The 18,227-nt window shown below is 39.1% G+C and overlaps 1 protein-coding gene across 1 annotated transcript in view; it reads right to left on the minus strand.

The window, feature by feature from the left end:
• Nucleotides 1-14,454, minus strand: part of LOC116687866 (voltage-dependent calcium channel subunit alpha-2/delta-2-like) — a 45,416-nt gene extending 30,962 nt beyond the window's left edge. Inside the window, 1 exon segment of the mRNA XM_032513554.1 lies at nt 14,060-14,454. Coding sequence (XP_032369445.1) covers nt 14,060-14,175 — 116 coding nt within the window. The 5' untranslated portion in view covers nt 14,176-14,454.
• Between the last annotated feature and the right edge of the window lie 3,773 nt (nt 14,455-18,227).

Consider the following 18,227-nt stretch of genomic DNA (forward strand, 5'->3'; position numbering starts at 1 on the left):
TTTGATTGAACCTTCTTGAACAGTGTTTTATTCTTTAAAATTGTTCTTTTCTTTTCTAATTTTTTATACACCAAATTGGCTTTATTTGTTATTTTGTAAAATATGTTGTTTTTATGTTTTCATTTTTTGTAGCACTCTGTGAAATGGAGTTTGAAAATAACAATAAAAACAATTATCATTATTATTGTCAGAAACCTTTGGAACATGGCTTGGAGCTGTGATGATCTTTAGACAATGAACTGCAGTAAAATGTAGGTTCTGTTGGAATTTGAGTCTTTGAGTCCATCTTATTATGTGGCTTAAATCCTCCCACAAGTTCTTTAGATTTTATGAAGTGTTGGTCATCTATAATTTGTTGCAGTGACATGGAGCCATTTAGCCAGAACCAGATTCTGAAAAATTCTGTCTTGTGGTTAGTTACCTTATTGGGCTTTAAAAGTCTCTTTGAAACCTATTTTGTCTAAAAATATATTTTCAAAATGCTTAAAACCTGTAATAAATACAATAGGTTTTCAACACTCAGTAACATATCCTCTTAAATTGATGTAGTCAACAGAACATGTTGGCAAACAGTTGCTTATTTACACATCCAATAGTTTCGAGTCGTGTTTCACGCTCTTTTAGCTCTGGTTTTGGTCTCTGCCAACACCTGAGGTAAATATGTATTTTTGTTGTTGCTTGAAACAGCTGCCTCCTGCTCCTGAAAAAAACACTAGCAGAGTAAAAAAAACAGTAAAGTTGTGATCCAAACAGCTAAATAATGAGCTAAAGCTGACTAGAAAGCACCATAAAGCCAAGCTGCAGCTTCAAGTGATAATTCTCTGTAGGTTCATGCAACCCCTGTCATTTGATACATTGTTATTATAAAACTATAATTTATAGCAGCTTTATCATATCTTTGTACTACTTTTTAACCCTAGTACCCAGAACTACACATATCATACAAATTCTGCTGCATTGAGTTTTAAAGGTAACATGTAGATGGTACAGAGTTCAAAGTTAGCCCCTTCTCCCCAGCTCAGAGAGAAAGAGAGCAGCGGTGGTCGAGCAAGCTAGAGACTGAATGAAGAGAGTAAGAGCAGAACAAGCTGCGAATAAGAGGAAAACAATTTTATTTTTCTGATTTTTTTAACGGCAGATATCTTCTAAAGCACAAATATACACACCTCGGCGGAAAGGTGTGGCATTCCCGGATTTTGTGTAAATGCAAACCTTTATCCCGTCTGTTTCTGTGTGTGTCAGTTAAACTTGTCCATCGGCGTGAGACACTAAGAGGCGTGACAAAGTGGCGGTAGCTGGGGATGAGAACGGGCTGCACAATCTGAACGCCGTTATTGGCTGGGGGTTACACACCCACGTGGGGCCCAAAAGGCAGTGTCTCTGCAGATAAAGACACTGCCGCACACTTTTAGTAAGTCAGTGATAATGGAGAGGAATTACTTTTGTATTAGTCTTTACATTGTTTTCTTAGTAAAAACACTTCATATTATACCTTTAATTGAGCGGGGGTTTTAAATATGCACATGCACATGCGTGTGCATGGATTTTGTGCTCAGTAGAGAGGTCATTCAAGGTCGTCATTTGTTGTTTGCATATTTAGTATGACAATGAAAAAAATTATTAAATTCAGAAGTTTTCATTTAAACAAAAAATAAAAAGCAAAAGGTCTTCACCCAGCTATACTGCAGACTGCTTACTAGATATTAATCCTATCCTTTTATCCTTGATTTTGTCTTAACAGTATTACAGCGTTTTCTAACATGTGCTTTATTTGTTAATTTTCCAAACTGGGCTTGTAAATCTGCGTAGTTGTGATATCAACAACAACCACTGCACCCGTTGATGGTGGACTGCCAGCACCAACACAGATTCCTTTAGTTAACTAATGTTAAAAAAGAAAGCTTTACTGGCTGATAAAAGGGTACCTGGCTACTTAACAGCAGTATCACAGCATTTGACAGTATCAGCATTCCTACCAATACCTCTATTAAATGTCAACTCCAACACAGAAATCACACCCAGCATTGACTGCACACCAAAACCACCAATGACAAGCACATGTGGTTCTAGCCACTAATTCCCTCCCAGCCCATGAAAAGTATATTAATAGGGGTTCTATTACAAAAGTAGAATGAGGAGAAGGAAGAAGAAGAAGCATTTGAAGAGAATGTGTATATTGCTTTGGGATACTTTTACCTAGACCTGCAAAGAAACATGCCCAGAAAACTAAGTTAGCCTTGTTTAATGTGTACGGACTTGGTATCTCCTTTAGAAACCCAATCTCTTTCCTCCATGACCAATTTCATCATGTTTAAGAGCACAGAGTGAAACATTAAGCAGAAAGGTGGCCTAAAACAAACACAAGATGAATCTTCAGAAGGTAACAGCATCATTACAATGTCAGGAAGACATTTGTAGAGGAAGTTTTTCTTCTTGTTTTGATGAGACACCACGTATGATTTTACCAGGAGAGCCATACTGCTATTGATCAACAAGCTTACGGAAGCTTTACTTTACTCTGCTAGTGACCAGTGCCTGAGGCCAGGGCTCTAAATGATCACAAGCTGAGGTCAGAATAAGCTGAGGTTAGATGGCAATGGAACAAAGCAAACAACAGACGGCTGTATATTATTGAGGAAGTGAATAGAAAGCAACATGCGCATCACTTGCTTGTTCTCCTTTGTGGTGCAAGGAATTAATTCCCCCAAAGATCTCGCACACTTGTCACCTGCATCGTTTTGGTCACAAGGAACTTTCTCAAGACATAAATGCAGAGGTGTATTATATTGAGGCTCATACTATTTGGTCCAATGTTTCTCTGCACTTTGGAAAGCTCCCTCCAGAGCCCCAGAGACAATAAATAACTGTTTTCATATGCTGGCTGAGATGTACTGCTCACGAATAGTGCCAATTTTAAGTAAATGTTGTAGCTGTAAGGTGGTAGTATAGCAGCTGTTTTCCGCCATCTTTAGGCAGAGAGCAGTGCTCATTAATGCAAGAGGCAATTTACTTTTTCACCACTGATTCAAACATTTGTGTAGAATACTTCTTTGATAAATAGGCCAGCGCACTAATTAATAACTAACAGTATCAAACAACCAGTGAGCAGCTCTGAGGTCACTGCCTTCATTTAAATGAACCCATATGTCAAAGTATTTCTTACAGCTGGGTTATGCACATACACATTTGTGCAGGGCTGGGGGGACATGTTGCCGTGCCAACATTGCAATAGAGGTTTCCTAAATGCCATGTATATGAATTTGAGGTCAGCTTAGAGTTTTGTGTAGATTTGAACTTGTATACGTTTTATTCCGCTTTGTTTGAACAGCAAAGTGGAGAGGCCACATTCACCTGTCTGGAGCTGGCTGGTGAATGTGATGGGCGTAGTGATACACCGTGACCCTTTCTCTGGATCTATTGATTGCCGTGGATTACTTTTTTCAAAAAAAGTAAAAAATTAAAATATGGCAAAATACGGATCTTTTTTCTTAACGTTTTATGGTGTGATTGCGATTCGTTTCTGCGTTTGAAGAGGCATCTCAACAGACTGTAGGTCAAACACTGATTGTTCACTGTCAGGCTACATTTTAAATAAATTTAAGTGTCAGGGCATTCCCCCACCGTCTGTCTATTGTAAGACAGCCATGCAGCGACTAGGGCAAATTGTTACAATGTAATTTAAAATCTTGTTTTAAAAATAAACATTTTTGTTTTGTCCATATGTGATCGTGCTGTGTTCCTCAAGCGGTAGAACAGGTCTCAGCTGCTACAATGACGCTTTTTGGTTTTTTTGCCCTCTGGCTCGGATGTCAAATTCCGTTTATGGTTAGGCAGTTTGTTAATGGAATTGTTGGGCAAAACTTCCATAATAATCATTCAGCATATTGTAATTCAAGTGGTTTGAGAGAAAACTATACTTTTGCATCTCCTTCTTGGCTCTGTTTTCAGGCTTTAGAAAATCTAGCCCATGACTGGAGATTTTTGCCAATCACAGGTCATTTCAGAGTTCTTCTAGAGAGTTGAGATGCCTTTAGCCTTTGGCCTAAAATTGCCTTGTTTGCCATGTTTAAGTTTCCTCTCACACCACCTCAGGTGTCTTCTTGTTTGGATGGCAGCAGTAGGTGGTATGGCTCTGGTCCTTGTTGCAGGCTGCTGCTATCCAAACAAGAAGACACCGGAGGCGATGTGTAGTTTAGCTATCTGCTAGCCGTAGACAGAGAGAGAGCTGCAGGAGAAATAGCTCTAACTCAACTTTAAATTTACTTTACATGTTTTGTATTCTGCCTCCCCCAGCTAAATATATCATTTGACTGAGAGTCTTTCACTCTAATGCGTCTTAAACTTCAGTCTAATAGCCACACAACCAGAGTCGGTGGAGTACTGCATGGGGGAAAGACGGCCAGTACACATTGTCAGCAACACAACATGATGGTGGAATGGGGGGATGGCTTCTGGGGCATAGTAAAACAAAAATAGGTTTCAAGATTATAAATGCTGTTGATGCCAAATTCCTACCCTACCTATTTATTTTGCCTCTCTTTATTTGTTCTGGTTTTAGAATGATGAAGATCTAGATATTTTTGATTATTTTTTTTCCTTGGAAACCATCATGTTTTTTACTAAACTATGTACAGTTTGTTATGGAAGTTTCTGTTCAGCGAGGGAGGAATTTGTTTTGAAGAAGAGACCTTGTTGAAACAAAAATAAAGACAGGCTAGAGACTGGATTAAAAGTTTAGATATTCGGTGAAAGAGTTTAATTATTTTCTCGAGAGAACAATCAAACAAAAAATGACGAGAATGGCAGTTCACAATGAAACAGAGTAACAGAGTGACACCACAATTCTGGTAAATACAATCAGTAATCCACTTCTTTATATGCAGTGCCCCCAGAGGAAATCCAACCCTTGTTTGGAAACCAGTTTAATCTCAAACATAACAATCAGTGGACCTCAGGCAGACAGTTGGAGCTCTTACGTATTTCTGAATCTGTCCCTGTGTGTCCAAGTGGGTTGACTGGTCATTCTATCTTAGCTAAAAAAGGACATCTTGTCTCTTGGATAGGCTCTGGTCTCGACCTGGGACCTGCTATGATAAACACCGTCTAGGCAACTGTTTTTGTCAGGCCCACGTCATCTATCCTTGGTGGGAGAATGCAACGTCCTAACATACCCATTTGTCTCCTACAAAGAGATCACACTGAGGACAGATACAGGAACCAAAAAACTCTGAGAGGCATTGAAGATATTATTAGAATAATTAATATAAAAATCTTTGGTTAATGTAATTTTGCCATTACTTTCCCCCCTTTTGATTACATACTAATACAACACAATTGAAAATTACTGAAAAGACAAAAAAAATGTTTTTGTGATGAATTTAAAACCTCTTAGTTTAAGCTACCACTACATCTTAGTCTAAAAGAAAGATGAGAAGTAAAATGGAATTATGAATCAGGAACTACTCAAATTGGGAAGCTGAGTCCGAGTTGCAACCGTCCTCATGGTAAGAGGGCAAATGGAACAATTCAGGACCATCATCTTTGAGTTGTAAGGTTTGATACTGAACCTTTTAGAGAAACAAAGAAAATAATCATTCATATTAATGGGATAATACAACAATACTTCAAAACAGAAACAGATCACAGAGATTACTGGAATCACAATATTCCCCATCCAAGCCTTCCACCCCTCCCCAATTATCCAAGCGCCCCAATCCCCCCCAGAATAAGTGTGAGGGACATCTTGAGCCCTAAGACTAGTGGCGAGGTGGTTTAGCTGATGGACGGTTTCAGTGAGGTTACCTTCAATGTCTGGGATGAATGTGCAGCATTGATCACCTAATACATGACAGTGCCCCCCCCTGAGCTGCTAACAGTAAATCTAGACCCATCTGGTTCTGAAGTAACATGTTACGCATAGCCCACAAGGTTTTAGGAAAATCGCTGAACCCCGCAAACATGACGGCGGTCAGATTTTCCAAACTTTCATGTATCTTATTAATATCATGTGCGTTATTAACTAAACCCTACCACGGAAGAATTCCTGAAACAAATTTGCTACTGTAACTCATCATTTTACATTAAGCTCTTAAAGTAGAGTGCAGTCAGTGCACAAATAGTTAATTAGGTTTAGCACGAGTGGTTTTATGGGTGAAGCCCGTTTTCTGTGAGTGGGGAAACAATTAATCATTAATCAACATTAATCATCCCTACATCGCGTGTAAATTTGCTGATTGAGCCTAGTCATACGTTGGAATATGAGTGCGTTGTCTTTGTCAGAAGAAAGAACTCATTTATTTTACACAATGTTAATCATTTGAGTTGATTTTGTCATTTTCGGACTGAAAGTAATCGCATGGTTACAACAGAAAGGTAGTTGATGCATTAGCTACTACCATGAAGTCTGTTGTCTTAAGGTTGTTGCTTTGTTTATATTTCTCGTACCCCTGTTTCCAATACTGTCTAGAGAAAGGTGAAGAGCGCTCTGCTCATTCTAACCCTTTATTTGATGACTGAAAACTGAGTGTGCGAGTTTACCGTGCATCAGTAGTAACATTAATGGGAGAAGAAGTGGTGTTAGAATAAATGATGTCAGATTTATCTCCATCATATCTGTCTAACAACAAAAATGCTACCCCCACAGACACAGACAGGACACAGAGAACAAGAATACAATGAACCCCCCACAATGTGAGGCGGATACCACGTCTGTCTTTTCTTGTGCCCTTCCATCGTTGCAGCAAGTCTGCTGCTTCAGGGGTGTTGCGCGTGTGGGTGACTGGATAAGTGATGCAGGATCAGGCTGTCGACCCGGCTGTCTTGCTTCTGGTGCCGTGGATTTCTTCTGGTGTCAGAGGTTCTTTCACTAGCACATGACAACACCGTCGGAGTCAGTCTTTACCACTGCCTCGTTTCTGGTGGGGTTGTGTTGCAGCGTTGGTGGCACAGAATGCCCTCGTCAGGCCACGGATTTCGGGTGTCACTCTGTTACTCTGTTTCATTGTGAACTGCCATTCTGTCATTTTTTGTTTGATTGTTCTCCGAGAAAATAATTAAACTCTTTCACCGATATCTAAACTTTAAACCAGTCTCTAGCCTGTCTTTATTTTGTTTCAAACAAGGCTCTTCTTCTTCTAAATCTGCTTTAGCATCCTAAGCTTCCCTGTGCTCAAAGAGCCCTTTTCAGGGAAGCCATGCTTAGTGGTCCAATAAGCCAAACAAACTAAGGTTGTGGACCATATCGTTCACATCTCATCAACCAAAGGGCCTGAAGGAACGTGTGATTTGTGCTTTATTGCCCATGTCTAAATATGAAATGAGCAGGCTAATTGAAGTACTTCTTTTCGTATAATCGTCACTATACGGCCCAGTTTAGTCTCTCGGTAAACTTTGCGAAAAAACCTGAAAACAGCTGTAACTTAATTTAAGCTACAATGATGTTTATCTGTGATAGATTTTAGCTCGATGAAAATCCAGATAGGCAGCTACGATGACTGTTTATCGTATGATTTCAAAATCTATCCTTCACCCCGTCCTACTCCCTTGTTGATGAGATGATTCAAATTAGTGGTTTATTCTGTTCAACAACCTGGATGTTTAAACCCACGAATAAAACCCTTTTTCTCTTGTTTTTGTAAAAACCTAAAATTCCCAAAACAAAAGATAAAACTTTCACCAAATAATCCCAGTGAAAACCTTGGTCAGTCTTTGTCTCACACGGTGTCTCGGTATCCAATTCAAATTGTTTAAAATTGAAATTCTAACTACCCCGCTGTTTGAAATTGCTTCCTTTTCGTTGTCGGCAGGATTCAAGGAGGGATCAGAACGGGACTCCGCTGGTGACTGATGACAGCTAGCACCCAGGGATCTGAGGATCACCTGCCTCTAAACCTCGCCAAAACAAACTTTGAGAGACAGAGGGTCAGAACCGCGGAGGGCTCGCTGATCCACTCTGAAATCCAAACGAAAAGGAAGCAATTTCAACAGCGGGGGTAAGTTAGAATTTCAATTTTAAACAATTGAATTGGATACCGAGACACGTGTGAGACAAAGACTGACCAAGGGTTTTTACTGGGATTATTTGGTGAAAGTTTTATCTTTTGTTTTGGGAAAAATTTTTGGTTTACAAAAACAAGAGAAAAAGGGTTTTATTCGTGGGTTTAAACATCCAGGTTGTTGAACAGAATAAACCACTAATTTGACATCATCTCATCAAACAAGGGAGTAGGACGGGGTGAAGGATAGATTTTGAAATCATACAGATAAACAGTCATCGTAGCTGCCTATCTGGATTTTCATCGAGCTAAAATCTATCACAGATAAACAGTCATGTAGCTTAAATTAAGTTACAGCTGTTTTCAGGTTTTTTCGCAAAGTTACGAGAGGACTAAACTGGGCCGTATAGTGACGATTATACGAAAAAGAAGTACTTCAATTAGCTGCTCATTTCATATTTAGACATGGGCAATAAAGGCACAAAATCACACGTTCCTTCAGGCCCGTTGGTGATGAGATGGTGAAACGATATGGTCCACAAACCTTAGATTGTTTGGCTTATTGGACCACTAAGCATGGCTTCCCTGAGAATGGCTTTTTGAGACAGGGAAGCTTAGGATGCTAAAGCAAGATTTAGAAGAAGAAGAGACCTTGTTGAAACAAAAATAAAGACAGGCTAGAGACTGGATAAAAGTTTAGATATTCGGTGAAAGAGTTTAATTATTTCTCGAGAGAACAATCAAACAAAAATGACGAGAATGGCAGTTCACAATGAAACAGAGTAAACAGAGTGACACCACAATTCTGGTAAATACAATCAGTAATCCACTTCTTTATATGCAGTGCCCCAGAGGAAATCCAACCTTGTTTGGAAACCAGTTAATCTCAAACATAACAATCAGTGGACCTCAGGCAGACAGTTGGAGCTTTTACGTATTTCTGAATCTGTCCCTGTGTGTCCAAGTGGGTTGACTGGTCATTCTATCTTAGCTAAAAAAGGACATCTTGTCTCTTGGATAGGCTCTGGTCTCGACCTGGGACCTGCTATGATAAACACCGTTCTAGGCAACTGTTTTGTCAGGCTCCACGTCATCTATCCTTGGTGGGAGAATGCAAAGTCCTAACATATCCATTTGTCTCTACAAAGAGATCACACTGAGGGACGATACAGGAACCCAAATACTCTGAGAGGCATTGAAGATATTATTATAAATAATTAATATGAAAATCATTGGTTAATGTAATTTTGCCATTACAAGGTTTTCAAAAAGTAATTGTATATAGTGCATATAGCTGCACTGTGAGCATGGTTGGATGCCCCCTGGACCTCTCCAAGTCCAGGATGTTTACAACATCTGGTGCTGCTCCTGATAGTACGCGCTCTATATGTATTCTTCCTTGTGGACTGAGTCATAAACAGCATATCATACAAAACTGCAATTTCAAAGCAGTACACAATCCTACACAATCAGAACAAAAGCAACATAATGCAGTGTAAGAAGAACAGTGTCTTTCATAGTCAGTGCATCAATGCCATGTTGAGCCACATGCTATTGGCCACAGGAAACAGAATTGCTTAAGCAAAATTTGCTTTAAAGACTCCCTGTATGCGCAGAATTTGCCACTCCATCCTAGAGACCAGGAGGACCAGTGAAGAAAGGCAGTCTCAATATCTCAATAAAGATTCCTATTTCTGCATGTTCCTCCTGCTTTCCTTCACTTTTTTCAACCTTCATTCATTCACAACATGCAATCTTGCTGTTCAGCCTGACCAAATGGATTACGGAAGATTTTGTGGAGAGGGAAACATTTATTTGAGCACGAAATTAGTTTGAACCAGGAAATAGATCTCAATATGCAGAAAATGGCCCTGGATCCTGTAAGTGCTCAAGAGTCTATGTATTATCAGTCAGAAAGCCCACAGCAGAGTTTACAAGAAAACATTGCAGATTCAAGTCTTGTTGGGGTTGCTTCTAGTGTTGAGGAGTGTCCAGATCCACAGAAAAACAATCTTCACAATGAGGACCCTATATTTGACTATTATTTGTTTACCAGCTTTCTGATTGTATTATGGGATGAACACAAGAGAAAGACTTTTATACCTGATGGTGAATAGACATGAAACTCAAGCATGCATTCCAAGATGCATGCTTGAGTTTCAGGCAGTCATGTGCCAAGTTAAAGAAGTGGTGTGGAAAACTAAGATTACAGTATTAGTTTTTCATTTTTATTTTATTTGTTGCATGTCACACTGTATGAGATGGTTTTGAGGCATGTCAAATTAATGTCTGGTGACTTGTTGAACTGATTTAATTTGTTTGAAAGAATATGCAAGCAGATAAGCTGATCATCAACTCACATCATCTATTTGCACTGGTCATGTTTTAAAAAGGCAGTAAAAGTAAGATTTATTTTACATAGAGTGCTTACATTGTTGCATTGGCCAGCCTATTCCACATCTTTTTTTGGGCATATTTTAATTGCTGAGTTTATAGATGTGGTTTATAGCAGCAAGTCACTTCAGTAAGAATTTAGTCCTACATTTCTGACATTATCAGCAATTTTTGGTTGCCAATTTTTATTTTTATTTTTTTATAAAAGACCAGAGTCAAGAAACGTACAGAATCACAAATTAGTTTAAATACCCTTGCAAAGTGTTGTAAAAATCCTACTGCGTGAATAAATCAGGTGGGCTACATGACTGTAACCCACAAAGCTGCAGCTTTCATCGTGTGAGTCAGTTCAGCTGAAGTCCAATCCTAAGTTTCTTACTGTGTGCTCCATTTCCTCTACTCTCAAGCCCTATAGGATGTCAGAAAACTCTATCGCAGTGCTGCGAAGATGCGGCTGAACAGCAGAGCACACTTGTGTCTCTACTCTGTTACCTGCTTTAGTCACACACCCCTGGGACAAGAAAGAGAGAAGCGCTATGTGATGTGACCCATATTCACTTATAGCAGAGAGAGCGAGAGGTTGAGATGTTGAAAGGGTGGAGCAGCAGAGCAATAGGTGGAGTATAAGAAGCTGAGAAAGGATACATTTACAGCTTTATGTGCAAAAAGTTTGGATTTTTCCTACATTTTTAATTAAGGCATTAACATAAATTTCCAAAAGATGATTTTTTATTTCTCTTTTTAGTCAACTTAAGTAGGGGTTTATACTCCTGAGTAGCACTGTATTGCCATCACTGGTTATCACTGTAAACAAATACTATGGTTTGAGACCAAATATCTGCAAGTATAAAGACATTCCCAGCAGCATCAGCTGTACTAAACAGCACACACTAAACTAGCATGGTAAACATGATAAACATTTTACCTGGTAAACATCTGCATGTTAGCATTGATTCAAAAGGACAGCTGTAGACTCTCAGCGTTGTTATCAAATTATTGGCAACAAAAAGACATGTTGACTTCCTCTGCACAAATGTTACGTCATTTCATTTATTTCCGTACAACTAAAGTGGGATTAACATTTTTATAGTTATATTTATGCAACTCAAAGCATTTAGCTAGGGGAAGGGAAAGACCATGATTGGCTTATTCTGGCTCACCAGATGTGCCTTGCTGGGACAAAGCCTGATATTCAGTGCATCTTTCACGTGCCGGATGTCCCTCCCCTTCGCTATCTCCGCTATCTATTTTGCAAGGGCCCAGGACGGTTGTGATTGGTTTAAAGAAACAAACAAGCCAGAAGGTTGTTTTCCCCTATCCACAAATAGGTAAGCGGTGTAGCCAGACTATACTCCAGCGCTGACAAAGCGCTTTGGAGAAAGGTCAAGTAATGAGAGACTTAATTTGGGTTAAATGTTTGAAAAGTCAATACTCGTTTAAACAGAAAGACTTTTTGAATATTCAACCAAAAACAAGTAATGCTGAAATATTTAGTAGATTAATTGGTAATTCCATCATTGGGGAACTAAATCAACAGCAGCCAACAAAATGTTCAAAAACTTAAAGCAAAAGTGGAAAAAAAATGCTTCTCCTCTTTGTTTTGGGATCATGTGAATTGATTAAAATTGGTCCTTGGTCTGTTGACCCCAAAAAACAAGCCATTTGAAAGAGTTCCCATTTGGGTGTTCTTTTTTTGTGGTGTTTTCTACTTTTTTACTAAGCTTCGCATAGCCAGACCTCCACAGGACTGTCAGCGTTGTCTGGCTATTGTTGGAGCTAAATCCTGCTCCATTCTCAGGGTTCATTCAATTAGTAGTCAACATTTAAAATTCCAACACTACACAACATATATATTCTGGGATAGGGCTCTGGCAGAGATAGTGAGAGGGTTGGAAGCTAATCTATTGGTTCTCAAACGTTTTCTTTAACACCTTCATTACACACAAAAAGCAAGCAAACATTATCTTGATATAACATTGTCTAGAACATGAACTAAGTGTGGAAAACTCCAAACTCCGGTGTCATAGTCCTGCTCTGTGTCTGACTGTCACACATCCTAAATTAGAAAAAAAAGGATTGCTTGTGAATCTAATCACGGCAGCAATTACATGTTATTCCACAACTTATTTGAAGAGCAATTAAGTAGTATATAAACATATTCTGTAGAAGACAGGGTTGCTTTCTATCTATCTATGCGCGGAGACAGAATGCAACGGACAGAGTCAAGACTAAAGGGCGAAGTGAGAGAGGGCAAAGGGAATAAATCCTCACTGCTGCAGTATTCATTCTTAATTGGAAAGAGATGCTGTTCTACAGCGTAGAGATTCTGCTTCATTTAGCTTACATGAAGAGACCCAGGGCAGAGGGCTATGTAGCACTCAGCAAAAAAATCAACGGAAAGGAGGAGGAGGAGGTGGAGAAAACAACGGCTAATACCCTACTTGAAATAATCTAATTCATCATAAAACACTCACAGTCACACACCTCCCTGATTCATAGACCCCTTTCCTAATTGGTAAATACACCTTGAATCTCCAGTTGTGATTGGCCAGAAATCCCTCACTGTGAGCCCTGAAGATGAGTGGACCATCTGGCCGGTTCCTCCCTCCAGAGCAGCCTGATTGCAAAGCCTGGAGGTGGGCCCAGATAACTGTAGTCTCAAGTTAAGTGCTTGCTGTACTTAACAGCAACGAGTTAAAGGTTAATAATTAAGAACTAAGCATGGGATTAAATAAAATAGAGAGGAAATGCTCAAATTTAAATCCATTCTCAGCTGAAATTCCCAGTAAGACCACACCTTTCTTCTTCTATGCAACATGGTAGGCCTACTGCTACTGAACATGCTGTACTACTAGAGGCTATTGCTGTACTGGTGATTTTCTCAGGGGGTTGCAAGAGAAGCGAGTGTTTCACAAAATAAAGAAACTTGAAAGCCTGCATGGAAAATTCTAGTTCTGGCGCACAAGAACAGCCAGGGGAAAGCTGGGGGGGGGGGGGAGGCCTTTACAGTTTCATAACAACTGCACACTTCATGTTGCCTGTCAAATACATGAGCATCTGACTGCTTTAACTAATAAAAGCAATTACCATCATCACCTATAACTTCACTTGCATAACAAGTGTCACTGGGAAAAAGATCTCTATATCCTTGACATAATGAGATTCATTTGGCATTAAATTAAAAATAACATTACATTAACCTGACTTGAGGCAATATGTAAATATACTTATAGCGTTGAGTGTTCAGACCATTTAGGCATAACTTACCATTAATAATGGAGGACGTTATTGTTGAAAAAGTACACATTTATCTGATAAAAAGGCCAACTTGATTTAAAAAATAACACAAAAAAATTGGAGGTCTTCTGTTTAACTGAGACACTGATGTGATTGTTCACATATAAATATTTACCTGTAAATGATCTGAATAGCTTTCCCATACATATTAGCTTTCCTATGTATGCCCAGTCAGTCAGTGAACTACACCTTACACAACAATGAGCTTTAACGTTTACATGCATGTAAACGCCAACACTGTCAAATTATATAACAGCATAAAATAAAACAGGATGACTGAAGTATCGCATAACACCAGAGCTGAGTGGACAAGCCAAAAGTTGTCTCCCATCAAAAGCCCCGGTGTGTTTTCAATCAGGGTAAGCGTCACTTACGTGTGTTGCTGGGGGAATGTGAGACCCGCTGCTCCAGGCCACGATGCGCTGGAAATCAAGATAATCTGGATAGATACCAAGCAGACGATGCTGCAAGACCCTTTGCCTATCGCCATTTTCCATTAACAATTCTCGGCACGGGGTTTCTGTGCTTGGATGAAGCGCTCCGGGGCATATAGCTAGCTAGCGAGTGTGAAGTGTGAGTCCGACTCAGTTTCCCAACGAGTTCATATCGGTTTCGGTTGTCAAGTGGTCGCGGAGGAGGCAGGCATTGGCCGCGGAGGCATCGCGGACGGTGGGAGATGCACTAATGCAGCTGCCAAGACACTGCAGAGTCTCTCCTCCTGCTCCTACATATACACCACCACCAACACACAGGCCGGCGCGTCCACGACGGCTCTCTCTCTTTCGCCCTCTCTCTCTCGCTCTCTCTCATCAGCAGCGCGTGGAGACAGGCGCGTTCACGCTCACCAGGCAACAGAAGAGCAGAAGAAGAATCTAGTTTGGGCTTTATTTATCTCTGCAGAGCCACGTGGGATTTGTCATCGGCATAAATTTAGTATTTTTACAAGTCTGACCGCTGCTCTTCAATGTGGTGTACTGTGAGACAGGAGGATGCAACAGTTGAAGTTCTAAAGGGTCCCTGAATGCAACGAAATAAAGAAACTGTTATGCTTTCACTACCCCTCAAGGCTGCATTACACACTGTGCCCCAAAGTCCAGAGGCCCCACGAAGGCAAGTCAACTGTTTAGGTAATTTCATTAACGTAAAACCTAAGATTTGGTATTAAAATCATATGATAAGCTTATAAAATATAATGCAGTATTGCAGTGGCTATCAAACCTGCTTGGTTTGTGACCTTTAAAAAAAGATCTGTCTAGTTATTCACAGTCCATATGCAGTAAAAATGCAGAAAAAGCTTACGAGAAAAATAACAAACATAACTGAATATATCAATAAATAATATTGATAGGTAAACAATTAGTGTAAAAATAAATGTAAAGCTACATTATTTTCCCTTAAACTTGATCAGTTGATAAAATACATTAAATTAATTTAATTCTTCTATTTATCGCTCATTACCACAGTTATTTCAGCCAAATATTATTTATTGATGTATTCAGTATTCATTATTTTTGACTTGTCTGATAAACCTTTAGACCATTTTGCCAGTTTTGGGGCACCATATCCCAAAGGGACCCAAAAGTCTAATCTCACCACCTAATTTGAATAATTATGATGTGTTTTACTAAAGTAGCAACTGTCATAACAAATTATACTACACACAAATTCTAAGCAGGGTCTGAGTATAATGTGTGCACATTGGAATCATGACAATATAAAATATACAAAATTATAATTTTATTGAAGAATGATGTTGCACATACTGATAATTTCCTGTTTGTACAAAATAGTAAACCATAACAATTAGTTGTACATTCTGCAACAGTTAGTATGAAGTAGTGTGGATTTCGGACATAGGCCTTTTTCAGATTTTAACTTGTCTGAAAAAACACAAGTGTGACTTATAACATTAATGTATCTTCTCCATTTAAATGTTCAGAGAACCAGTATAACACCAGGGCCATGAAACAGGGACACCTAAAAATTTAAAAAAAGCAGTCATTGTTGTTGTTGTTCCATTTGTGCTTCTCTAACAACGACATGTCAACATATTTGCTGTAAAGAAAAAAATACCTATTGAAACTGCTATGTATAGTCTGCTGTGGGAATTGTACAGTAAATAGGAACTTGGAGGAGACAGGTACATATGTGGTAGGCAGGATGTCAACAGGGGGCCCAACAACAAATTCTTCTCCTGGGGCTAACAGATTATTCCACCATGTGCTCGCCAGAGGTGAGCATGTAAAGCTCTAAATTATGGAGACCCAGATGTGAAAAAATGTGGCAGTATAGGGTAAAAAAGTATTAGTGAATATTTTAGTGCATATACATTGCTTTTCTGTCCAGTATGGTTCTGGGAGTGTGTGGATGAATTGGTTCACCTGCATCCGGCCTAAATATAGGATGAAAAGTGCACACACCTACCGTTTTGCATTATTACATATACATACATGATAGATTGTGTTAAATTATTTAAGGAGATTAAAAAATGCATGGACAAAAATAAATGTTGATAATAGTCAATAGCCCAAAATTAAAGTGCTGAAAGAAAAATATTTAAAAAACGAGAGCATTAGATAAAAATATCAAAGTGATTTCTACCTTTATTTTTCTATCATTTAAAAATAATTTACTTTTTCTCTCCTATTTAACTTTTACTAGGTACTTTTTATTTGTCCCCTCCTTACTATTCGTAGCATACAGTTAATCAGTAGACATTTTGACTTGTTAAACATAGGTGTAATTGATAACATCAATAACATCCATTTAGGTGTGATAGTGCTTTGGCACTGGTGTCGAGCAGGTTGGCTCTACACCTAAATGGAAAAGAGGCATTGTGAATGTTATTTGTGTGAAATAAGTCTGTTATCTTTTTCTCATTTAGCCTACATATTATTATTATACTATAAAACTATTTAATAGGGACATGTCTGAGTATGTCTCTCATGTCCAGCCTGTTATAGTCAAACATCAGTACAGAATACAGATTAGAGCAATGATGAAAGTGGTGGACATTTGGTTGAATATTTATAATATCACTCGCTTTTACGACTCCGAACAATAGTGGCTCCAATTGTTGTACCCAATGATCTCACTGCTTTGCAGGAACAACACAAACAGAGCATAGAGATACTTCTAGCAAAAACACATACTGCTTTCGTCAGACATTTTAGAAATGCTATGCTAAAAAGAAATTGAGAAATGTTGCATGGAAATTAAAATAAATAAATAAATTGTGTAGTAGGACAAAAAACAACATATTGACCACAGTATAGTGATGGTGGAAATGTAATCTCTGACAGGCTACTATTAATTCCCCTTTCAGGGAGTATCTGGTTGTAATTATCTCCAGATGACAATTGTAGTTGCACAGCAGGAGAGCACAGTAGAGAGAACTGCCATTTAGCTGAAGATTTACAATATGCATGTTTTTTCTTTCATATACTGTAACATCTGTGAAACATAAACAGCTCTCCCCAGAAGCAAGAAAACCAGGGAGCTGAGACTCAACACTGTAATGTTGAAGATGTAAAATAAAGCTGCTGCAAGGACAGCGAAATGCAGATTGATTTTTGTGAATTTGGATTGTTTCTGACACTTACACATTAGTGTAAAGAAAGTACCCCTTTTTCTTCCTTGTGCTTTCTTACCTTCTTATTTTATCCCTATAGTCACAGGCATTTAGGCACAAGTCAAACCTTTTTTGACATAAGTCTTTGAGAGCGGTTTGTAAATTATAATATTGATGCTGATGAGACAGTATGGTATATGTGGAGACTGCAGGAGTCGGGATAAATCTCTCCATGTGGGTAAGCCCCCTGCTCAGGCGTCCTTGACCAAGACTTGAATCCCCACCTCCCCTTGCCTCAGAGTCGCTGTTATTGAATCTTATCCTGATCCCTGACTGAGGCAGCAAAAGTAAGAAGGAGCAACTGTCAAGGGAAATTTTATTTCCTGAGAAATCACATGAATATTTAATCATTTTGGCTTAAAACCAGGACCTGGCTGGAATTTTGCAGTGGAGATGCTTGTACCAAATTCATGAAAAGCCCTCCTGAAACAGTGACTTTTTCTTTGATGAACTGTTTAACAGCACCTCTGTTATCCGCAGCCAGGCATGGAGATGCTCGACAGCTCACCCAACAGGATGACTGCACCTATTCCTGTCTCCTCTGGGAGGAAAGATGTGGCTTTAGCTTTTAGTCGTCTCCCTGACGGCCCCATGTGCTAATACTGCTTTCATGTCCTGGGGAGAGAGAAGACTAATTACTGACTGCACAGTCTTCCTGCCAGTCCCCCTTGGAGAGCCATACACTGTTAATTGGACGGCATCTCCAAAGGGAGCTGAACTGCAGATGAGACCGACCTTTTCCTCATGTAAACAGCATTACATAGGAGACATTTTCAATTTCTCATTTCCCTTATTGCACCTCCATTACACAACATCCTTGTTTACAACAATTCTCCATTTTATCTACATCATTTAAGGCACATTCTCTCAAATAAATGTGAATAACCTTTTGTTTAGGGGATTTGATATAG

Source organism: Etheostoma spectabile, chromosome 4 (genome assembly GCF_008692095.1).
Source record: "Etheostoma spectabile isolate EspeVRDwgs_2016 chromosome 4, UIUC_Espe_1.0, whole genome shotgun sequence".
Taxonomy (NCBI): domain Eukaryota; kingdom Metazoa; phylum Chordata; class Actinopteri; order Perciformes; family Percidae; genus Etheostoma; species Etheostoma spectabile.